Source organism: Panthera uncia, assembly GCF_023721935.1.
Source record: "Panthera uncia isolate 11264 chromosome A3 unlocalized genomic scaffold, Puncia_PCG_1.0 HiC_scaffold_12, whole genome shotgun sequence".
Lineage (NCBI taxonomy): Eukaryota > Metazoa > Chordata > Mammalia > Carnivora > Felidae > Panthera > Panthera uncia.
In genome coordinates this window covers 15,501,237-15,525,425 of record NW_026057579.1, presented here as the reverse complement: position 1 = coordinate 15,525,425, position 24,189 = coordinate 15,501,237, and the positions used below count along the sequence as shown (strand labels likewise).

Here is a 24,189-nt window from a genome sequence, read left to right as displayed (position 1 = left end):
GCCCAGCTCTTGGCACAAGTCAAGGGAAGAGACAGGTTAGGGCACAGTCTCTTCAGGGGCACAGTGGGCAGTGGCTTAGTGCGTGGAGTTGGGGGGCAGGGAGGGGACTTCAATCTAGTATAGGTAAACCACATAGACCACAGGTAAAAAGTAAGCCTCCTCTCGAAGGCCAGCCAGGACTCATGTTGCCAGATGCCGGGGAATATGCCTGAGATTCCTTCAGATGCAGTGCAAGTGTGGCCATGTCCTCTTCTGTCACCATCCCCCAGAGTTTATGAGAACAGATTCTCCTTGCTGGGCTCTATTGCAGTATTAAAGATTTCCATTACTGATAGTTCTTTCCAGTTATCACTTTCAGTATTAAACTCTGTCATTATGAAGTAAAATATGCATGATCCCTAAATCTATGGGTATTATAACAAGATTTCATTGTTATAAATTTGTCTTCTTGGTCCTCCGTTTCTGTCTTTGCTGTCTTTTTAAAACTCTAATGTCTGATAGCTATAGCCAGGAGGTAATTAGAAAGTGGTACTAAAGAATCACAAGCTTATTCTCTCACTCATTCACAGAAATTTATTGAGTGTCTACACTAAGATATGGTCCCGCAGCCAGTGGGAAAGACAGCGGTGACAGCTAATCATAATACTAAGGAATTTTGGTCTGAGGTGATTTGGGAAGCCCCCTCTCCACCACACATGTAAATATTGTATGAAATAAAATAAAACAATTTGAAACCATAGCTGCACTTGAATGGAAGGGGGAATCCTAGATTCCAAAAATGAGTGTGAATTCAAAGCTGGAGTGATGAGTGTGAGCTGATAGGGGAATTGAATCCAGATGGCTAGAGTTCGAACACCCAAGAGGCCGATGTGAAGACTGTGGACACCCGGGTGGCTGGGATCAGAAACAAGACCGTACATATAGTTGGTTCCTTAAAAGGGCTAAACAATCCCCACCCACCAGCTGGGTGAATGGTGATGGCATGGCAGCAGGCCAATAATTTGCGCAGAGAAATGATCATTTGCAAAAGATGGAAAACCAAGCTTGTGCTAAGTGTAGATGCGGGGTCCAAATTCCCATCGCTTCCACAGAGTGGAAACCACAATCAGAGGAGAAATCAATGTACCAAATGGTTTAAAGTCAATGGGACCCAACAGAGGCAAACTTGAACCTTCCCTGAGGCATGCCTCCACAACCTGGGCACCTGGGGTGTGCAGAGAAAATGACTCCTGCTGAAGATGAGCTCACACAGAGGATTTACACAGCACATAAGGAAACAAACTGGCAAGAGAGAAAGGCTCAGATTCAATATAGCACCCGACTTGGCCACCTATGCTGCTCCTAGAGCTACTCAAAACCTCCCATTTCTGCCCATTCTCTCAATTTCATCAACCCTCCAACTCTAATCCAGACACTTGGCAGTGCCTGGAGCCCCTGACTCTCTTCTTTCCAGTATATATATAAAAAAGGACGTATAAATTCCTTTCCACTTAATTTGCACACCACACCCCTAGGATACTTAGGAATCCTTATTGTTTGTATCTGAGCCCACTAGTCAGATGTGATCCCAGTACAGGGGGCTTCTGACACCTCCTCACCTGGCCATGTGGTGAGACTGCTCCAGGGTAGTGACTCCAAGCTTGGTTGGTGGTCTCAATCTTGTGAGCCCTTAAAATGTGAAGAGTGTAGGTCCTTTCTGTTTTCATAGGCTGATGTCATTTGACCCACTTTTACTTTCACCAACGACTACTGGTGGCCTTCGGAGTGAGCCTTTCCAGGATACTGAAATTTGGCACTTGGACTCAAAGATCAGAGTTGACTAAGGACTCTGACTCAGCATTCACTGAAAGACGTGACTGCCAGGCAAAACTTGGTCACACTCACTCTGCTGTGCAACTGCAGGTCGAGGCATCCCAGGGCAGGTCACTGTCCCATCAGGGCATCATCAGCTTTGTCCTCAGTTGGTGGAGGTGTGGAACTGTTGTTATCTCTTTTTTTTTTTAATTTTTAAAAATATTTGAGAGAGAGAGCATGCATGAGCAAGCAAGGGAGGGGCAAAGAGAGAGGGAGAGAAAGAATCCCAAACAGGCTCTGTGCTGCCAGAGAAGAGCCCAATGTGGAGCTTGAACTCATGAAACATGAGATCATGACCTGAGCAGAAATCAAGAGTCAGACACTTAACTGACTGAGTCACCCAGGTGCCCCGGAACTATTGTTATTTCTGCCTTCAAATCACAAATTACTCTTGTTTTGGCTTTATCGCTATCAGCAAAAAACGTTTGTCCTCCTGGGGCAAAGGCCTCATTCTTGTTTCTCCATTTCCTTGGGTGTTCAAGAGGGACTGAGAGCCACCTACACTCTGTGACTTTATGGGAGTAGTAAAATATAAGTTACTTTACCTTGGATGAGGAGGAGTTTTTCCAATCATCCATTTAGGAAAACATTCACTGAGAGCTTGATGTGCCCAGCCCAGTGGTGGGGATAAGGCAAGAAAGAGACAGCTTTCCTGCCACCAGGGAACTCAAGGTCAGGTACAGATATATAGAGAGACCAACAATAGGTGAGGACGTTGGCTCCTTGAGTTATTTTAGTGCAGGGCCTGCTTCCCCTACTCAGGGGAGAGGGTACTGGCAAACCTATCTGATCTTTCCTTCTCTGCAAGGCTGGTTTAAATCCTGCGGACACAGCTCGAGGAGTCATCAGAGTATCTTCTTCAATAGGCGGCTTTATCTATCCCATGGCTTCCTCTCCTTTTCATAGTGAGGAATGAAAGTACCACAAAAGAGCCAAACCATAACTAAAGAAGGTAAGAGGGGCATTGTATAAATCGATACAACCCCCGGAAGAGATTCTGGGTGTGTGCACTCAGTCCTTGACCTCCTCTACCTGCAGTAGTCCTCAGCAATGATGAGCTTGAACCATGGCCCTCACTGAAGGCTTTCTGGATGAAGGGGAGACAGACACCTGTTTAGGGCACAGTTCCTGCGGCAGCCAGAAGCGAAAATGGCCCCCAATGATCCCCCCACTCCTGGCATCAGCTTTCTTGTGTAATTCCCTCCCCGTAAGTGTGGGCTGAAACTAGTGACTTGTTTCTATCACACAGAATGTGGCAAAAGTGACAGATGGTCACTCGTGAGATTAGGTTCTAGAGGACCTTGACTTCATCTTGCTGGCACCTTCGACTCGTGCGTCTGCTTGGTGAAGTGAACTGGTATGTTGGAGAGGCAAGGACTGAGGCAAGGACTGTATGGAAAGGACTGAGGGCGGCTTATGGCCAATAGGCCTGTAGAACCAAATCCTGCCAACAGTCAGTGAGTGAGCCCTGGAACAGATCCTCCTGTTTGAACCCTGAGAGGACCAGAGCCCTGGAAAACACCTTGACTGTAGCATTTCCAGTCACTCTGAAGCAGGGGACCCTGTGAAGCTGAGCCTAGATTCTTGATCCACAGAAACTGTTCGATAACAAATGTGCGTTGCTTTAAGCTGCCAGGTTTTGGGGGTAATTTGTCATTTAGCAATAGATAAATAAGACCATTACTAAACAGCTTGTGGTGGACTGACCTTGGCAGAAAATGTATGGGACTATTTTGGGAACTTCTTTTTTTTTTTAAGTTTATTTTTGAGAGACAGAGCACGAGCAGTGGAGGGGCAGAGAGAGAGGGAGACACAGAATCTGAAGCAGGCTCCAGGCTCCGAGCTGTCAGTGCAGAGCCCGACGCGGGGCTCAAACCCACGAACTGTGAGATCATGACCTGAGCCAAAGCTGGACACTTAACCGACTGAGTCACCCAGGTGCCCCTATTTTGGAAACTTTTAAACAATATGCATTGGTTCTTTTCTTAAACCCTAGTTAATAAGCATGAACAAAGGTGCATCTTGGTGGCTCAATCAGTTGAGCATCTGACTCTTGATTTGGGCTCAGGTCATGATCTCATAGTTCATGGGTTCGGGGTCTGCACTGGGCTCTATGCTGACAGCATGGAGCCTCTTGGGCTTCTCTCTCTCTCTCTCTCTCTCTCTCTCTCTGTGCACCTCCCCTGCTTGTGCTCTCTCTCTCTGTGTCTCAAAATAAATAAATAAACATTAAAAAGATAAGCACGGATGAACATAGTACCCAATTCCTAGGGCACATTGGGGATTTATTAGAGTAAGAAAGTCCTATGCTAGTGGCCACAGACTATAAAGCCAGGAGGGCCCAGAGCAACATCTAGGGCAGTGGTCTCAACCAGGGAGGAGAATCTAAATCACCTGAGGAGCCTGGACCCCACCTGGTCCTCCCAAAGCAGGATCTCCACAGCTGGAATCTGAGCCCCTAAATAGACATGATTTGTCCGGATGAGAGAACATATCCCTGGGTAAGAACCACGGATCTGCTCCTGTTCCCCTACTTGACATGTTGGGAAATGAAGCAGCAGAGCATTTGTGTGTATGTGATTTTTTAATTAAAAAAATTTTTTTTAAGCTTGCTTATTTTGAAAGTGAGTGAGCGAGCAGGGAAGGGGCAGAGAGAGAGAGAGAGAGAGAGAGAGAGAGAGACTGTCAAGCAGACTCCACACTACCAGCACCCAGACCGAACCAGGGCTCAAACTCACGAACCGTGAGATCATCACCTGAGCCGAAACCAAGAGTTGGATGCTTAACTGACTGAGCCACCCAGGTGCCCCTGTGTGTCTTTCAAGGTCACACAGGCTGTTGGTGGCAGCCCAGGATAAGAGCATGGGTCTCTCATGGACCTGTTCTCTTTGTCTGCTCTGCCCAAAGACCCTGCAGCCTCCGCCCCGCCGCGTGTCCCCTCTGAATGAAGAACTTAGCTTAGCCCAGAGCTTACATAAGTAGAAACAAATAGATGCACAGAGAAAACATCTAAGGTTCCTTTATTTGTTTTGAAAACAACCTCCATTCTTCATCTCTCAATTTAGTCCTGGTCCAGTGACAAAAAAGGCTTTTCTCTCTGGCTTCCTTTGTAAGAAAGGGAACAACATAAACACTTCCCATTAAATCTTGGTCGCCAGATTCCAGTGAGGTGAAGACTGGGCCAGGACTGGAACTCAGCAGCACGGAGAGCACGTGAAATCTGTTTCTGAGCCCCACGTGGCTTACAATCCTTTCCTCCATCCTCCCTGAGACACCTGCTCCTGTCCAGGGGCTCTTCTCTACCTCCCCATGCAGGGCATCTACTACAGTAGTTGGGAGCTGCTGGTGGCCTGATTTCTGGTCTGCTTCTCATCTGGGAAACGTCACCCACGGCCCCGCTGGCTCAGGCACGGGGTCCTCAAGAGCTCACCAGGTCCCAGTGCTGGCTCATAAGTGACGACTCACATGGGTTGACAACGATTTCCCTGCCATTCTCGGAGCCATCACCAAACATGTCCGTGTCTAGGCAGAGGTGGGATGCTATGTGCTCGATGCGGGAACCAGTCTTGGTCCACTGCTGAGAAGACGGAGAGGAGAGAGAGTGAACTGGGATTCTCTGGCTAAGGCCCCAGGTCCTATCGACAACACCAGCAGCTCCAGAACAATCAGCCGTGCTTACACCGCATGGCTGGGGTCGCCCAGAGACTTGACTTCACGGTCTCACAGAGGAATAAAACTGCAACTAATTGCTTTGCAGGTACTGTTGGTTTTTCTGGTTTTGTTTGTTTGTTTGTTTTTTCCCCTCCAGATAAAAAAGTAAAAGCAAAATCAATATGTTTGCTAGGAAAACTCATTAGAAAGCAGTAACTTTCTAAGCCACAGGCCAGAAAACATGAAGCACGTTAGTCAGAGGAGCACCCAGAGAGATGATGTGCCCTCAGTGTCTGCACAGCAGGAAGATGTGGGAGCGAGCTGGGGGATGGGGTGCAGGAGGGCAGAGAGGCTTCTGGGCAGCCCCTGATGCCACGAACCTGTGCTCCTCCAAAGAGCTCCAGCACATGAAGGGCCCAGGCAGAGAGGAGAGCTCATGCCTCTGCTCCCCAGACCTCCTCTTACCCAACAAGTGGGGGGGATGGACACATTTCGGGGAACCACCATTGAGCAGGCACCATGGACCACTTCAGTTCATCGCTCTAAACAGCTGCCCCATGGGGGGAGCATCATCAACTAACTTCACAGAGGAAGAAACCAAAGCTCAGAGAGGTCCAGTAACCTGCTGTGGGTCACACAGCCAATGAGTCATAAAAGGGCATTGGAATCTCTGTCTCTCTAATGCCAGTACCCAGTTGGCAGGAAACTGTGTGGGGTTAACAACTTGGGGTCAGCTGGGCACATGGCACATCCAGAGTGCTACGAATCTTGGTGGACATCCTGCCAGAGCACAAGGCTCCTGAAGGCAAAGTTCGAGCACTGCTCATCCCTGTGGCCCTGAAGGCTTTGCCCCAGTGCTCTCCGGCTCCGGGGTGCCAGGTGGGCATCAGAGCTAGGCAGGAGGGTACAAGATGCACATGCACACTGTGGTCTGCCGAAGTCCACAGGCATTCAGGGGCAAGCCGACCACCTCTCCTAACCAGGAGGGTCTCTTTCTGATCAACCCCTCCTCTTCTACAGTTTCTCTCTTGTCTTGCACACGAGCCTCCGACCTTACTCAGGCAGTCTGGAAGCTGCAGGTGGCCATGTCCCTGTGTACCCACTGAGCACTTACCTGTCTGTCATCTCCATTCTTGCAGAGGACAAGAACCACCGGGGCTCCAGGGAAGATGGTGATGACGGACAGGCACAGCTCCTCCTGGAGGATCTGCTGGGTGTATGTGAAGGCCCATATCTGGAGGAGAAGAGGCCAGAAGGTTCACATCAGGATCCTCGGAAGCCTGGTGGGGCACTCCCAGGACTATGTGTGATAATTAGCGAAGCCTGGTGGTATAAAGCACTGGGGGACCCAGCAGGAACGATGGTCAACAAAGTCACCTTGAACAATGGGACTCAACAGCCAGAGGCTCGCAGGTCACAGCCCCACTGAACTCTCCATCCCCACACCTGTGAAGGGGACTGGCCTGGGCACGCAGGCCACCTCTGAGGGGCGCAAAACAACTCTGGGCTTGAGGAGGCGAAGCCTGAACAGCACCGCAGCCCAGCTATGTGGTCAACAGTTTCTCTGTCAGATCCAGGTCTGTTCCCCATACTTGACACTGTGAGCAGACCTGGCAGGGAGGCCAAATCGGTGCCCTGAAAGCCTGAGTGTTCTAATAAGAGGCCCACGGCAGGACAAAGGGAACAGGGAGTGTGCCACGGGAGGGAGCAGAAGGGCAGAGGGAGTCAGGAGACAGAACATTGTCACAGCAGGGGTGTGAACTCCAGCACTCCAGGAGGAGATGGCTTAGCAGAGCTCCTACAGGGAGGGGAGCTGAAAAGGTGAAAGGACAAGGAGGGTGGGGAGAGGAAAGGGGCATTCTGGGAGAGTCCTTACAAGGAACATGCCTCACTTATTCCATGCAATGCCAGAGATCAGAGAGCAGCTAAGTGCTGAAGAAGCCCAAGCCACTCCTGTTTCTTAGGTCAGGGGGATGCAAACGTGAAACTCCACAAGGTCCTACCCAGGCTGCCAAGTGGGGGACCAGCTGCCCTTTGCCCTCATCATGGAGCAAGGGTGACCGGTGAGTTGGATGCTTTGAGGGGAGCTGCTGAGAGAACCCATCAAGGACTGAACTCCTTCCCCGCTGCACCCCTGCAGTTGGCCCTCAGCCTCTGGACCAGGCCACTCAGCAGCCACTTCTCCTTGGCCCGAGAATGGAGAAAGGGTCCTTTAGCTGGCTGGCCTCCTGTTCTAGGTCCATATGCCCCATAAGCTGACCCGGTGCTCATCTGTTCCTTGTTCCGCACCTCCCCCAGCTGATGGCAGCCACTCCCCAGCCTTGGCGCCTCTCCTGACTTCTGCTAGCTAGTGACATCCTCAGCGTCTTTCCTGTGTTCTCCTCTTCGCTCCCAAGCTTGGGTCCTTCTGCTGCCCCATCAGACACTTGGATGCAGACCACTGCCTCTCCTGATCTGGAACCTTCCTTGTCCCTGATACCTTGATGGGGCCACTGGTTCAGTGGGAGCCACCGTCCTGTATGGTTGGGTTCTATGTGTGGATTCCCTTTTCATTAAAAAAAAATTTTTTTTAATGTTTACTTATTTTTGTGTGAGAGAGAGACAGAGTGTGAGCAGTGGAGGGGCAGACACAGAATCCGAAGCAGGCACCAGGCTCTGAGCTGTCAGCACACAGCCAGGTGTGGGGCTTGAACCCACCAACTGTGAGATCGTGGCCTGAGCCCAAGTCGGATGCTTAACCGACCGAGCCACCCAGGCGTCCCTCCTGCGTCCCTTTTCAAATTGCTGGTGTTGGGAGAAGATCTAGACCAGGGGAGTGTATGGAAATACGGATGAAAATAGACTGGCTGTGAATTGAGACTTCTTGGAGCCTGGGCAAGGGTCCAGGGGATCCTTTATACTCTTCCATCTATTTCTAGACCTATATATATATTTAATTTTTTAAATAATAAATGTTACGGAATGTACTCCTTGGAACACATCAATAAATTCTCCACCGGCCTTGAACATCACCATACTACACACGCCATGTGCTTCCCTCCAGGGTAAACTGAAAGGGAAAGACGTCTGTATGCACAGAGGTGAAACAATAACCATGATGACATTGTTACCGATGACTAGCATTTGCTGAACACTTACTGTGTGCGAGACACTGTTCCGGGGGGCTTTCCACAGATTAATTTAGTCTTCATAGGAATCCTACTAGATAAGTATTATTATTATTATCCTCATTTTACAGACGACGAAAGGCTCACAGAGGTTATCCAAAGTCACAAACTGGTCAGCGGTCCTGGACCATCTCCAGCTTGTTTATTGTTGCTGTTGCTGCCATTGTCATGGCTCCTTCCAGCGCCCTTCTATTCAAGTTTAATCACAGGCAGTGTCTGTCCCTGAGATCCCTCACAAATATAGAAAACTGTAGATCAGTTCCACTCTGACAGCACAGAGCTGGTCACTTCCCACTGGAAACAAGGGTCACACCCCATGTTGGGGACTGGGGATCGGGCCAGACAGTAGGCGCCTCCCTGACATTGATGGGAACTGGGGAAGTGCATGAATGGAGGCCCACGTTCCCTGGACTCCATGCCAGGGCAGGGGGGTGGGGTACACACAGTGCGGCCTACCAGCCTGTGCCTGTTCCCCTTTTCTTCCCACCCCGGCTCTGTCCCCTGCTGTGAACTCCTGCACCTGCATATGCGTGCTCGGCTGGTCACCCCCTTGGACCTAGGTAGCGTGCTAGGGACACAGGGTACCCCCAGGAGATCCATGCAGGTCCTCAGTTCAGGCTTCAGCCATTTCGGTGGGGGATTCTGGGGCTCCAGACATCTGCAGTGTGATCTAGAAAGTGGAAGCAGATCATGGGTGTGTGTCCAGAGAATTCTGTACGAGGAGGGGAGGGTGGGGAGAGAAAAGCCCGAAGCCCAGGCCCAGGCCCAAGCCCAAGGGCAGGAATGCCAGGGAACTACTGCCCAGGCCCACCATACAACTGCCTCAGCTTTAGATTTCTGCCATTGTCGGGAAATGAGGCTAAACACACAGTCAGTGATGTGGAAAGAAGATAAGGTCCATCCCCCTGACCCATTACCCACCCACACAGCTTGCTGTAAACCATGAATTAGCATTTTAAAAATAAATCCTGTAATTATCTTGATTACCACAATACACTGACTTTGTCTTTGTGTGTATGTGTGTATGTTAAGAGCATTAACTAATTAAACATAAAAACTTGACATATACCACAATTTCTGAAAGCTTATCTTGGCATTTCTTCTTTTTTAGTATCCCAGGGGCTTCTAAACCTGGAAGTGCTAGGGAAGGCTTGAGGGTGGGAGGGGGGTGGTGTTTTTTTTCACATCAGAGATACCCCATCCACTAATGCCTTTCAGGAAGGAAAGCATATGGTGACCCCCACAGGGGCCAGGGCTGGGCTCAGAAGAGATCACTCAAGACCCCCAAGGGGAGAACGCACATGCACAGACAGGGTATGGAAGCCTTTACACTGAGTGGACTTTCCATTAGCTGGTGTTTACTGGCACTGAAATAATTCAGCCTCATGATTTCTCGGAGGAGCCATATCTGCGAGGGAGGAGGGAGGGAAGCAGAACACGGGAGCAGGTGGGGCAGGAAGCGAGGAGAGGTTTTCCGATTCCCGTTCTGCAACCTGTCAGCCTTCCAGAATGGCCGGTGATGAATGGGTTTATTAAATGAACCTCGGAGTCAGAAATGGATTCAGGAAGGTAGCCGTGGTTGCTCAGGCTGGCCTGGCCTAGATCGGTGTGCACTGAGCCGTCTCCTGACAGCTCCATTTGGGGGTCTGGCCCAGTCATAGACACTACCCCCTGTCCCTGCACCCCGGTGCACACAGACATGGCCACACCTACAGAAGGTAACTCAGAGGTGGTGTGGGCAGCCTCGCCTCCTTAAGGATAGGCCACTGAGGGACTGAGGAGAGGGGGGTCCACTCCTGGCCCTCCAGCCCCTTTGCTCCTGCCCTGGAAGAGGGGAACTGATGATGGGTCGAGGTTGGACCTTAAGGACTCTGCGCTTAGAGAGCCTCTGGAAGTCAGCCTCTGCATGAGGAGAAGCGAGCAGCCTGGCAGGTGGGAGCAGCAGACTTCTCTCTGGGTGATGCCCATCCGGCCGCAGCTGTCAGGGCTGGGACCACACGGGCTGCAACACCCAGCCCGGGTTTCATGTCTTGTGTTGGATGGAACAGCAGAGGAAAGGGGCTCTTAAGAGGACATGTCTGGGGGCGCCTGGGAGGCTCAGTCCAGTTAAGCATCTGACTCTTGATTTCGGCCCTGGTCATGACCTCACGGTTGTGAGATCGAGTCCCGCATCAGGTTCTGTGCTGAGCATACAGCCTGTTTAGGATTCTCTCTCTCCCTCCCTTTGCCCCTGTCTCCGACTCGTGCTCTCTTTCTCAAAATAAATAGACATTTAAAAAGAAGAAGAAGAAGAAGACATGTCTGGAGGAGCCAAGGTCCAAAAGAGGCAGGCATGAGATGGGTCGGGGTCCAGGCCCAGGGCTGAACTTGGAATGGCTCAGGGCCACCTCCAGGAGGCAAGAAGGAACCAGCCTGGGGCAGCAGCTCTCGACTAGAGTGATCTCACCCCTATCTGTCTGCCCAGGGGACATGCAGCAGTGTCTGGAGGCATTTTTTGAGCACTAGGACTAATTGGAGGGTGTCACTGAAACCTAGCAGGTGGGGCCAGGGATGCTGGCAAAACCTACAGCGCACATGACGGTCCCCACAACAAAGAATTATCCGGTACTAATGCAAACAGTGAAGTTGAGACACCCCAGCCTTGTCTGAAGGGCTTGGTCCCTGGGGACAGCAGGCCCGGCATTACTCGTGTATGACCTGAGAGTACTGGTCAACCTCTCTAAGCCTCGTTTACCCCATCTGTGAAATGGGGGGATAACAGGACACGGTTCACGGGGTCGTGTGATGAGCAACCCAGATGATGCCCGTGGAACACGCAGCCGGCGCCTGGCCCTGACGCGGTCTCCGTGAACAGTACTTTTGTGGCACGTGGGAGGAGCGATGGTTGGGTGAGGAGAGAAACATTCACACGTGGAGAGAAGGCAGGGGCTGTGTCGTCATCAACGCAGAAGCCCGCGTCAGTTACTGATGGTGGTGAGCTCCCCGTTCAAAAACTCTTCAGCGTGGGGAACAGTAAACAACGGAGAGACCCCACGTGCCAAGCAGCATTGCTGGTTCTGTTGTGGTTAGATGGGCAAATAGCTCATTTATAAGGACTCTGGCTCTAGGTGCTTCACATTGATAGTCTATTGATGCTCACAGTGGCCCTGGGATGCAGGAACGGTTTTATGGAGGGGGACAGAGGTCAGTGGTTACTCTGGGCAATGCCAGGTGCAGACCGCAGGGTCGACTTTAAATGTGGGGCCTCTTTGGTGAGAGTGGATCTGAGCCAAGGGCATCCAGAACCACCAACTGGCCTTGAGTAGGCCACTCTGAAGGCTTCACATACACACCCTGAAGCCTTCTTCAGACAAGGTGTCTGGAATGAATGCATGGGCTCAAGTGACACTTCAGTTCAGCCAACCTCTCGATGCACCTAGGTCCCTGAAGGATCACCCAAATGCACTGACCGGCCGTGTTGGGGACACCTTCTTCAGCTGCACAGACACAGACCTCAGCCTCTCCCTGGTGACCTGGGAGGCTCAGAGTTACAGTCTCTGCCTTCGATTAGGACCTTCACCAGACTCACTGTTAGAGTGTTTTCTTTATTCCCAGTCCATCCTGTCCCTTCGTCCTGAGTTGTAAGAACAGAGTTTATATACACGTGACTAAAAACCCACAGCCAGTGCATCTGTTGTTGGGTCATGCTGTTGGGCCCGAGAGTGACTGCTGGCTCCTTGCTTGTTACTCCTGCGAACGTGGGCGACATACTGAACTCTGCAGCTCTGTCCCCTCTACGGGGAATGAAGATAATGTGGGTCCCTGCCATGGAGGGTCACTGTAGGGAACAGATGGGTTTCCATGTGTATGTGTTCAGAACGGGGCTGACCACAGAGCAAGCGCTTCATCTGTGGACTACGGTAATGGAGGAAGCCAACAGGAAAAGAGATGGGCCCAGAGAGCTTCCTTTAGAAAAGTGCCTTGCTTCGCCTCCCAGGAGAGATGCCGGAAAGGCAGCCATGATGGGGCTGATCCCAAGGGTGTGTTCCCAAAGCGTGGGGAGGAATGGTGGGATCAGACAGGGAAGACGACATACTGGTCACCGTGCCGTGGGCAGATTCACTTTGGGTACCAAGGGGAGTGCAGGTGCGGGGGCAAGAGTTTCACCTTCTCTCACCCACCCGGGTGTCCAGCTGTCTACCATGTCCTTCATAAGCCAGTAGCCCAAATTGCCAGGAACACAGGGAGACGGACACACTGAAGAGTTTTTAGGTTTGCTTCCCTTTTGAAAAATTGGGATAGTAAACAAGATTGGTGCATCTGTCTTCCTTCTATCTTTCAGACAAATATTTTTCTAGAGAATCCAATAAAATTAAGGGGGAAACTCGTTAACCTGGAGGGTTCTTGGGCTTCGCACGTCTGCAGACTGATGATGTATTTCTTGTGTACTTCACCCAAGGCATCAGCTTGCTGACATCTTCAATATACTCTCAGATTAAACATTTTGTTCCCAAGGTTGACGAGCCGGTCAAGAAAGAGAGGTGAGGCAGGGTGGACAGATGGGCTGGGGGTGGGGCAGGGACATGAGCCAGTGTCAGAGGCAGAGGACAACCATGGTCTGGTTGTTTCCTTTCAACAACGGGGACACCCATGTGCCTGGGAACCCACCCCTGGAGAGCGTGTGGCCAGCTGGAAGCAGAACTCCAAGCTCTTGTTACCACCCTCTGCTGTTCTTTTACTCCAGGAGTCTGGACCCTGGAATCATCTACCCCATGGCCTGAGCTTGGTTTCAGGACCTGTAGAGATCTTACCCCAGGTCTCTCCTCCCAAGGGTAGACTGAAGCCGGACTACACACAGCCAGGCCCAAAGGGAACCATTTAGAGGGGAGTGACCAAATGTGGATTTGCCAGCAGGGAGTTCATAGCGGGGGACAGAGCTGGGGCGGGCAGAAAAGGGGAATAGGCACAGGCTGGTAGCCTGTGCTAAGTGTACCCCATCCCCCTGCCCTGGCATGGAGTCCGGGGAACATGGGCCTCCATTCATGCACTTCGCCAGTTCCCATCAATGTCAGGGAGGTGCCGACTGTCTGGTCCGCCCCCCCACCCCCACCCAGTCCCCGACATGGGGTGTGACCCTTGTTTCCAGTGGGAAGTGACCAGCTCTGTGCTGTCAGAGTGGAGCTGATCTACAATTTTCTATATTTGTGAGGGATCTCAGGGACAGACATCTCGCACAAATGAACTTGAATAAAAGGGTTCCAGAACCATCTATGACTCCGACAGCAGCAGCAATAGCAGAGCTATGGCATGGTGGCTAGATTTTCCAAATCCCGCCATCACTACTTCCTAGCCTATGACTTTGGATAATCTCTCCAGGCCCTGGTTTCATCTGCAAAATTAGGATAATAGTGATACCTCCTTAACAGGACTCTTGTATCCCTTCCTTGCTACGGCTTCTCACAGGCAGAGAAGGCGGCAGCTGCAGAAAGGGCTGAATTGAGTCATGAGAAAGGGCCTGCGGGGCACATGGGACCCCCCTCTGGACAGGCCAAGAGGCAGCAAAAGAAGAGAAATAAAATGTAGGAGGGGAGAAGAGGCGAAGCAGGGTCAGAGGAGACAAGCTCGGGATGTCATAGCACATTAGCAGAAAGGGCTGGTGGGCAGAAAGGCAGGACTATCTCTCCTACGTAGGAAGGATGGAAACATACTGAAAGGAAGAGAAAGGTAACCCAAGTCAGTCCTGCAAGCGTGTAGCTCCACATGTGTGCACGCATACACACAAAACTGGGGATTATTCTAGCTGAATTAGTTATGCGGATTTCTATCAGTCCAAAGTGGGTTTACACCTTCACAACACTTGGACGTGCAGCCCAGTCCTGCTGTTGGCCGTGGGCCCCCTCTCAAAGGGGGCTGTGTCTGATGCAACCTGGCCCCACTCTGCATCCAGCATGCAGCCTGACGCCTGGCACACTGTGGGCACTCAGTGTTGTCCGTGGAAGCAGACTGAATGTCTATCTTAGAGTCTTCTTCCATTTTCCTGAATTCACACTGCTGCTACACAAACTGTTCTCTCCAAAGTGGGGAGGAGTGATAGCTTGGCACTCTCTTCTAGAAAGAGTTCTTGGCTCACTCCAAGCCTGTTACTATGATCGCTCTTAGTTTCCCACAGATCACTGCTTTTCCTCCCCTTCTTGTGCCAATGGAAGGTCAGCTGGAATAGGTACTATTACCCTCCAGTGAAATCTTTCACTGGGGCTGGGCTAGTGGGGAACCCCTCCCCGAGACCGCAGAGATCCTGTGGCTCCCCTCCTCCCATGTCCTTATGGAGCCGAAGACATGAAAAGCCACTGCTTTGCTGAAAACAGATCAAGCCAACTCCTGTCCCTGGAAAAGGCGGATGGCAACATTCAGGCTGTTGGGAACCCCGCGGACGGGGCCTGCACACAGAGTCAGAAGAGAGGCAGGTGCCTCACCTATTTTCAACAGTTTACAAAACAGTCACTTAAGCAAATGGTGTCATTCCCAGCCAGGCTGCCATACCTAAGGCAAAACCAATACCCCTGCTTCCTTTCCCCTTTCCTGTCTAACTCAGGCAGCCCCTCCCATGTCCTGCTGGAGCAGAGAAACGGGTCTTGGAAAAGTCATTGCAAGCTGCAGGCCGGTGGTGAGATGCCTCAAACATAGGCATAGACTTTGTGGCAGACGGTGTGGGGAGACACTGAAGACTGTATTGAGATGGGGAACAGAGGTGTGATGGTGACATGTCTGCTGGGGGATGAGGGGCAGAGACCGGAGACTGTAGCCGAAACCAAACACAATGGTTCCCAACCCAGGTGGTTTTATGCCCCAGGGGGGTCTGGTGTAGCTTGGAGAAAGTTTGATTGTCACGACTGGTGTGCGGGACATCTGGTGGGCAGAGGCTGCTGCCAGGCAGGCTGCAGAGCACAGGACAGCCCCCACTGGAAAGAACCATCCAGCCCCAAACGTCAACGGTGCTGAGGCTGAGGAAGGCTGAAGGAGAGAATGCAGGACGAAGAAGAAGAGCTAGCTATTCGAGGGGAGACGGGAAAGGATCTGCGAGAATGGGGACGCGGGGAAAAGAGGAGCCAGGACGGATGGACAGGACTGGAGCCTGGAAGAGGGTAGTCACACAGAGAAGGTGTGGGATGGGGGTGTGGCCGTGGTGCCTGGCAGCTGCTCGTGACTGGAATCACGGACACTGTGTCATCCAGCCACAGCCCAGGCCTTCACACATGCTTCCTGGGCTGCCCCTTCTCCCTGTCCTGACACGGCCTATTCCTACTCCTCTCTCAGGATGCAGCACATTTTCAAGTCCTCTGGGAAGACGTCCCTGATCCTTATGCATATGGCAGATACCACCCTTGGTGACTGAGCTCCATCCAGGACAGGGTTTACAACAGAAGGGCTGCTTACTTGCCGCTTCCTGAATTAGATCCCTTGGGGGGGTGTGGCCATAGAGACCAGCAACCTAGTCACTCCTCACCTTGTCTTCACAGCACGGAAGAGGGAAGAGCGGTTTGCTGGGTGAATAAATGAGTGAAATGCCCAGAGGGATGAAAACTAGAATTTGTGAATCAATGAAACGGGATGTCAAAGCTGGAAGCTTGCATAGAATCTCTAAGAAACCATTTACAGAGCAAAGGACAGTGACCTGAGAACCTGGGTGAATACTCACCATTAGCATATGAAAGCGGAGGACAGGAGCCGGCAAAGGAAAGAGGAAGAAAGAATCTGGATCCTGCAGCTCTGTGGGAGCCAGGAGGAAGCTATGTGGCTAAAGCTGGATGTGCTTTACTGTATCCACCTGACCCAGCCCACATTTACTGCCAGCAGGTAGGACACCAGTGACGTACGTACTCATTAAATCCTGCTAATTTAATGGCAATTTCCTATAGGCGCGACGTTGCCCAGTAAGAGGTCTTTCAGAGAAACTCTACACATTTGGAAAACTAGTGGAGTGAACTCAGTCCCAGAATGAGGAGGAATCATACTTCTTCTCCTCTGTTGCTAAGCTCTGGGTATAACTGGACCCCTGGTGTCACAGAAAAGCAGGTGACGGAGGCTAAGTCCCTGTACATGTTCTCATATCCCCAGCCTGTTGCTCACCTGGGATTTTGCATCCTCGCCTTTGATCTTGACACAGGGGCTTAGCCTGAGGTTGTAGATCTCAGTGTTTCTCTGCCTTTGAGACTCTAGGCACTTCTGCCTCTGTCGGATAGTGCCCTTCTGGATGGAGGAATCGTTGGGGACTCTGGAGGAAAGTCACAGGAATGAGGAGAACCAGCCGCTCTTTGGCTTAGTAACACTAGCAACTGGAGAGGTCAAGGCAGGGTTTTGAGGATGACAGGGGCGTTTCATCCTGGGTGGTATTACCATGACCTGTGCTGGGGTGGGGGCTGCCACTAGGAACAATCCAGCAAGGAGAGACCCAGGAGCCACAAGGGTAAGGAGCCTGACATAGGACAGCATCAGCGAGCCCACGCCCTCCGATCAAGTGGGGCTCAAATGCCAGCAGTTGCGAGAGACTGCTGCTAGCTAACCTCAATCCCTCATGCTACTGATTAACTTAATTCCTCTCCTGGTTTCAGGAAGGAAGGGGAGCTGACTGGTCTTCTCAGAGCTCCACGCACTTCAAAGTCCTGATCCAGTTGGCCACGGGATGTCCCTTCTCTGGACCAAGTCAGCTGAGGGCCTTGCCCTGCAGCCAGCAAGAGGTAGGGCGGATACCTGAGCTCTGGATAGACATTCTCCAGGTACCACTTGAAGCTCTGGCAGTGCAGATTCTTCCTCAGCTCCAATCTGCTCTCGACGCTGGGGGTGATGGGGGCAGGGGTAGACACAAAGACAAAACACAGCTGTGTCACAGACAGGTACCGAGGCCGAGGCACAAAACACAAGCTGTTGTCCACGCTGCACCCACCTCTCTCCGGAGGGTACTGGAGAAATTACCCGAGACAGATTTCGAGAGCTCCAGACACAGCTATGGAAACACTGAGCAATATCTCACAATGGCGTGGTAATGACACGCACGGAGGGTTTGTGCTTTTACTTGGAAATGGGATCTGGGGGTGTTTTTTACTTTTCATTAAAAACAAGGCTACAAGGACATTCAGGGTGTTGTTGCTAATTTACTTCTAGGCCTCTGAGTCTACTTATCCACAAATCCCTCTTTGGATTCTGTAGTCAAAATATCATTCCTGACCACCTCTCCCTCAAAGAATCATCTTCTTTGGCTGGTTCTGGTGCCTGGTCATGACTTTATGCATCAGACATTTATTGAGCGCCTACTGTGTGCCAGGTGTTGTACCCCATGTGGGAAATGATGGATGGCGAGCTTTTGAGCAATTGACAAAGGTAATGAAACAAGCAACCACAACCCTGTGGGGACGTGGGGCGGGCATGTGGGGACTGTGGGAGCCCCTCAGAGGCGCACCCTTGCTTGTTGGGTCCGCGCTCGCCCAGGCGGTAATGGTGAAGCTGGTATCTGGAAAGAAAAGTGGACGCTACTGAGACAAACCAGAAAGTGGGTGAGGCAGGGACCCCAGGTAGAGGCAGGGGAATACCAAAGGGAGATTGGTCTGGTGGCAGGGGCAGCGTGCGCACGAATGTATGCACGTGGGGGTGGCGGATTGGAAGTAAATGGGATAAGAGATGATGAAACGAATGGTAAAGGGTCTGGGGGCCACTGGGGAGGAGTCTAGACTTTGAGGCAACGGGAGGCAACTGATGGGCTCTTAGCAGAGCATGACACGGCGACGTCTGCACTTTCAGGGCATCTTACTGGTGGCGAACTGGTCTGACGGGGCCAAACTGGAGACAGAGCCGGCAGGGGGAGGCGGCCGCAGAAGCCCAGGAGCTACTCACGCTCTCAGGTAGGAAAGTGGGGAGTGGAACGGAGAGAAGGGACAGGTCCAAGCCCCTCCATTTCTCCCCAGCTGCACTGCCATCACTCTCCTGGGTTCCATGGACACTTTGTTCTTCCTGGGTGACCATAGAGGACCGACCCTGACTGGGCCAGCCTCCCCTCCTTCCGGCCCTGACTAGACCAGGTGCTTTCACAGCCAGTACGCATACTTAGCACTAAGCACATCTCCTCACCAGACCCAAAGCAGGGTGAGCAGAGGAATGATGTCACTTTTTTTTTTTTTAAAGCTGAATGTTGAGTGTTCAAGCAAAGACCCAGGCGCTCAGTGTGTGAAGGGCACAGGATCACTGGGACTTGGTGATTGCAGGACATGGGAAGAGACGGGGAGGGAAGGGTCAAGGCTGACACCCAGATTTCTGACTTGGGCAGCAGGACACAAGGAGGAGTGTTCGTGCAGATGGGGGATGCGGGATGAGGAACAAGCTTAAGAGTGAAGTAGACGAGTTCTCTTCAGGATTTGAGTTAGAGGAGCCTGGGAGGCATCCAGGTGGAGATGTCCAGTTTGTACTTGGAGAAGGCGCAGTACGAAGACAGAGAGGACAGACCCTTGTGGAAGACCACATACAAGGTGGAAAAGAGGAAACTGAGGCTGCAGATGGGACCAAGAAGGGGGAGTGGGGGCAGAGCATGAGACTGCAGGTGCAGAAACCGTGGCCGGAGATATGCTGGAGGGGCTGGGAGGGAGAAGACCGATGGGTTAACACAGAGGATGTATCGGGCCCAAGGGGGTCAGGGTGAGCCAGGTGGGGGCTCTCAGGAACAGGAGGTGGGGGTGGGGCTCAGATCACACTCAGGAGAGGAGCAGGGAATAGCTGCCCACAGCACTCGCAGGCAGGAGCTCATGACACGTGGCCCTGAAGGAGCAGACAGGGCTGTATGGGCATGAGTGATGCTGGATTGAAGGGAAGTTTTTGTAGGTTTTTCCCCGCCTCCTTCTCTTCCTTTTTAAATGGTTTAAGTTTTAAGCTTTACGACACTGTCTCAGTTTAAATGCAGATGGGAACCATGCGGTAGGGAGGAAAGATCAGGGCTGAGGAAGAGTGGAGACCCGCAGAGGACAAAGTCCCCCAGAACAGTGGTTCCCACGCTGTCTGCACATTAGAGTCGTGGAGGTGGGGGTGGGGTGGCTGCCTCTTAAAAATTGTACAGCCCAGGCCATACCTCAGAGTAGGTCAACTAGGAGTGGCAGTAGGTCTCTGGGAGTGGCAGCAGTCATTTTTGAAGCTCCCCAGGTGACTGCAACATGCAAGCTAGGTTAGGAAGCATTGCCCTAGAACTTGGCTCTTCGAGGAAAGGTCCTCAGACTGGCAACATGGCACCACCCAGGCGGGAGCTTATTAGATATGCAACCCTACTGAATCAGCAACCACATTTTAACAAGATCTCCAGGAGACGTGTGTGCACATTAAAGTTTGAGAAGTCCTGAGCCAGGAGGCAGGAGAGAATGAATCCAGGTGGAGGGAGCTGGATAAATGTTGACTTATGAATGAATGCAGATGAAAGGTGGATCCCGAGTACAGGTGGAGGGCTGGCTAACACGGCAGGAGGCACACCTGTCTTTCGAGATGAACTAGAGGAGAATGGGGCAGATACAGCAAAGTTCACAGGTCATTTGTCTTGGGAAGTTGAGGCCATCTATTTCATCTATAAAACAGAAGGTGTCATCTGTTGTGAGTGACAGGTGAACTCAGGGGCTGGGGAGACAGGAGAGGTTTAAATGGAGATTGGGGAGAATGGTACCCAGGAAAGGCGGCAGGACTGATGGGTCTGCCAAGGGCCTCCCTGAGTCTGATGGCCACGGTGTGTTAGCAGCACCGGCTGATACTTTCCAGAACCTTCAGCAGCCTGTGTGCAGGGGAGGGAAAGGCAAAAAGTCGGGTTCATCCAGGGTTGAGAAAACTTTGCCTGGGGTGCTGATAGATGCACAACAGGGTAAAAGATCTGAGGACAATATCTTTTAAACCTTCTCTTTAAGCAAGAGAGTAAACCCAAGCTGGGGAGGGCAGGAGGTAAGGAAGGGGGAGGTGCATGGCCACAGACAGTGGACTGGAAGTTTGAGGACTCAGGACAAATGCCCTGTGAGGTCCTGCACAATTGCCCTGGAGGGACAGCATGGGTTTATAACCTCAGAGACGCGAGCCATTCTGGCTGGGTCCGATGTAATCCTCCTGAGGGGTGCAGGCAGCAAAACCCACCCGCTCACCAGCCTTAGTCTGACTGAGGGACAGCAGTGTGACAAACAAAACAAAACAAAACAAAACACTGGCTGCTCCTCAAAACAGTCAAATGACAAACATAAACAAACATAAACATCCCATTTTTCTTTTATCAGCTCTGGGCTGGAGAACTGCACCCTATAGTTTTGGGATCAGACAGGTGTGGTTTGAGCCTCATCCCCCAGGTGATTTGATTAGGGCAAGTTGCTTAATCTGCAGAAGCCTCGGTGTCCTGTCCCGTAAAATAGAGGCAATTAAATCCATTACTCAGAGTTTGGGGAGCGCTAACAGGATAGCCTTTAGGGCATCTGGCACAGAATTCCTTTCCTGTCCTTGTCCACTCCCAGGAAGCTAGAGCAGGGTGCTAGGGGACACCTGTCTGATACTGCTCCTCTGAGAAGAAGGGCAGTTTGCGTGTGGGTGACTCAGAATTCGGAGGAGGAGCTCTGACCTCTAGGGACTAAGGCCGTTGTGTCCCTCATCCTACTTCTCTGTAAAAAGCTATAAATATCGCCCCATTGTGTGAAACACAGCTCACTCACTGGGGCGGTTGTCCAAGTTGTCAGTCATTCCATAAGAGCTACCAAGAGCCCTGCACACCCAGGACAGGGCAAGAGCAAGAAGGGACACAAAGGAGAGCAGCCACAGCCCGGGTCCTGGAGTGGCTCAAAGGCTGGGTGACCAGCTAAGTGGACAGGCTGTCAGGAGCTGGGGATCGTCTCAATCCTCTGCACGAATCAGCCTGAAAGGACACTTACTTTCCAAAGGGCCTCTCCAGGGCGAATGGCCGGGCAGCATAATAGTACTGCTTGTATTCATCCATCCACACTTCAGCTGTCCTCTTGGTGTTCCTGGGGAGGTGGGGTGGGAGTCACATATCGGTTAAAATGCACATGTAAACAACATTACCCAGCTGGGGGCCCCAAGACCCAGGAATAGCATTCTTCCCTGGGCACTGAGCCCAGCCAAGTCCTACCTGCTCTCCAAAGGGGCCTTTCCCCCAAGACCCAGGACATTAGTAGGAAGGACAAACTCCTCCCCAAAAGGTACACACCAGAAAAATTATGCCAGAAATAGAACTTATGTGGCTCAAAAATAAATGAATGAATGAATGAATGAATGAATAAAGAGAAAAGAACCAGGAGAACCCACACATGCCAGTGACCAAGAGCAGAGAGGCAGGACCTCCAGCTACCCTCAGGACCCCTGGTCAAGGAGCTCCCCCTTTCTGCAGGGAAAGTGGTAGGGTCCCAGCTTTCGGCAGGAAAGCCAATCGCACATGGCTTCCTGGAGCCCATGTGCTCAGTGTGGCGCAGGCATAAAGAATCAAGGAATCAAGCCGTCTGTCAGACATTTGGCCAGCACACTAGTCTTTTCCAAGAGTTTGCTCTGAGTCTGACCTCACAGGGCACAGAAAAAGCGAGAGAAACTGACACGGAGAATGTCACCATTCAGCAGACAGGGAGGCAGAGGTACGAGGAAGAGCCCGCAGAGCAAGACCGAGGTCATCAGAAAACAGTCAGATGCCAGGTGCAGCAGAGAAGCAACTCCCGCCAAGGCCCACGGAAGTGAACTTGGGGTCTCACTACATGGGGATGCTCCTGCAGACTTCTGGTTCTGTCTGCAGCAGAGGCATTCCATATAGGGGTCCGTTACACTCTTCCAAGTTGGTGGACCCAGAATGAGTCACACACCCGCAGTCCATTCTTGGTGCACTCAAGTTACCAGCGCTTTGCTGGCGCGTTCCCCTGGGCCGGTCATCAGCCAACTGCATGCCGCTTAGGAAACACCTGTGCCACTTTTCTCTCACCACTGACTGACCCACTGGCCAGGGCTCAGACTCAAAGACAGTGCCTGTTCTGGAGCCTAGGGCTGCCCCCTCATTCCTAGGCTGGCCCCCTTCCACATCATAGCCCCCTGGCTTTCCTACACCAGGTGTCCCCCACTCACCTTTTCCTCCTGAAAACCCGAGGGCCCAAGGCAGCTCTCCCTTTGGTGCCTGCTGGGTTTCTCACCGCCCCACCCCTGTCCACCAAGTTCCTGCAAAAGGTGTTAACTCTTCCCCTGCTCAACCCCATGACGGCCCTGAGACCATCATGTCAGGACATGACCTGTACCTGCTCATACATGTGAAAACTGAGGAAGGAAAAACACCGATGAGGAAAACGATGCCCCAGATGAAGAAAAGCACCAAGAGGCACTTAGCTTCCCCTCTCCCAAATGGACTAAATGACAGAAAAGAAAAGGAAAAAGGAGAATAAATGGAGAAGTGAGGCTGTCAGATGACAAGACACGAGAATAAGGGAAAAAGCGGGAAGACGGAGGAAAGATAAACACGGGGAGAGGGGTACACAGGAATTATTTCTAGAAGGAATCACAGGAGAAGGGTGTACAAAGGGACAGAGCAGTAATAGGTAAGTGCAGCACCGGGTCACTGAGGCCCTGGGATCTTCATCCTGCCCTACCCCTTCCCGCTGCAGGAGGTGCAAACACCCTCTGCAAGAAGCCCAGGGCCGCAGGGCTTCCCCAGCCTGGACCCCGTCTGGGTGCCGGCAGGGCCCTGGGGCAGGCACGTGAGCTGTAGCCACTTGTGCGTCCCCGGTCTCAAATCCTTCCAAGGACCTTTCCCCTGGTGACCCACCCTGAAAGTGGGAACAGTGGATCTTCCAGAACTCAGAGGCAAAATGGCATCCTCTTCCCCCAGCCCAAATGCCCCCAAATACCTGGAGCCCTGCAGGATGGTGCTGCCCAGGGACATGTGGGCCTTGTTGAGCCCTGGGCAGTCAGTGGTGGGGAACAGCCCCAGGCCTAGTCCTCAAGCTGGGTGGGCAAGCCCGACCTTCCCTGCTTAGGCAGAATCCCAGGGAGAATGATATGTGGCTCCAGAGCATCCAGAACACTCGGGAAACTTACCAGAGAACATGGTACAGCCACAACCCATCACTGGGAAAGCCCTCGGCTTTCTGTTGTCCCCTTGAAGCCCCTGGGATGTGCACTTACTTTATATATGTGTTGGCATTTCCATCTGGGAAAACATACGGGTGCTTCTTCCGGAAGACGTGGCCCACCCGGCTGCAGGGGACGATCTCGAGGCTGCCCCCACACATCCACACTCTGAAGGAGATTTCTGTAAGACAGCCGTGCCCCCTCATCACTGCGCTGTGTCCTCAGGAGGGGAGGGGACCCAGGATGACAGCCCTGAAGACCAAGGACGTGGTCAGGGCCCGCTGCATCTAGCCTAGGGCTTGGGGGTGAGGAGCTGGCTTCGTAGTCAGACTGTGTGCTCTGCTGGCTGGGCAACCTCAGTTTCCCCATCTGCAAATGGGGACGACAATAACTCATAGCCGGGAGGATGACTGGAGTGAATATGGAAATA

At 52.0% G+C, this 24,189-nt stretch overlaps 1 protein-coding gene across 2 annotated transcripts in view; it reads right to left on the bottom strand.

Moving 5' to 3' along the window:
• Positions 1-4,875: 4,875 nt before the first annotated feature.
• The window catches only part of GALNT14 (polypeptide N-acetylgalactosaminyltransferase 14), a 205,173-nt gene continuing 185,859 nt past the window's right edge, over positions 4,876-24,189 (bottom strand). The window contains exons 10-15 of one of the 2 annotated variants that reach the window (XM_049652348.1): positions 23,814-23,940; positions 21,572-21,664; positions 17,400-17,483; positions 16,779-16,923; positions 6,620-6,739; positions 4,876-5,431 (exon numbers count right to left, since the gene is read on the bottom strand). In XM_049652348.1, coding sequence (XP_049508305.1) covers positions 5,273-5,431; positions 6,620-6,739; positions 16,779-16,923; positions 17,400-17,483; positions 21,572-21,664; positions 23,814-23,940 — 728 coding nt within the window. In that variant the 3' untranslated portion in view covers positions 4,876-5,272. The remainder of the gene's footprint in view (positions 5,432-6,619; positions 6,740-16,778; positions 16,924-17,399; positions 17,484-21,571; positions 21,665-23,813; positions 23,941-24,189) is intronic. The other variant, XM_049652350.1, reaches the window with a different exon arrangement.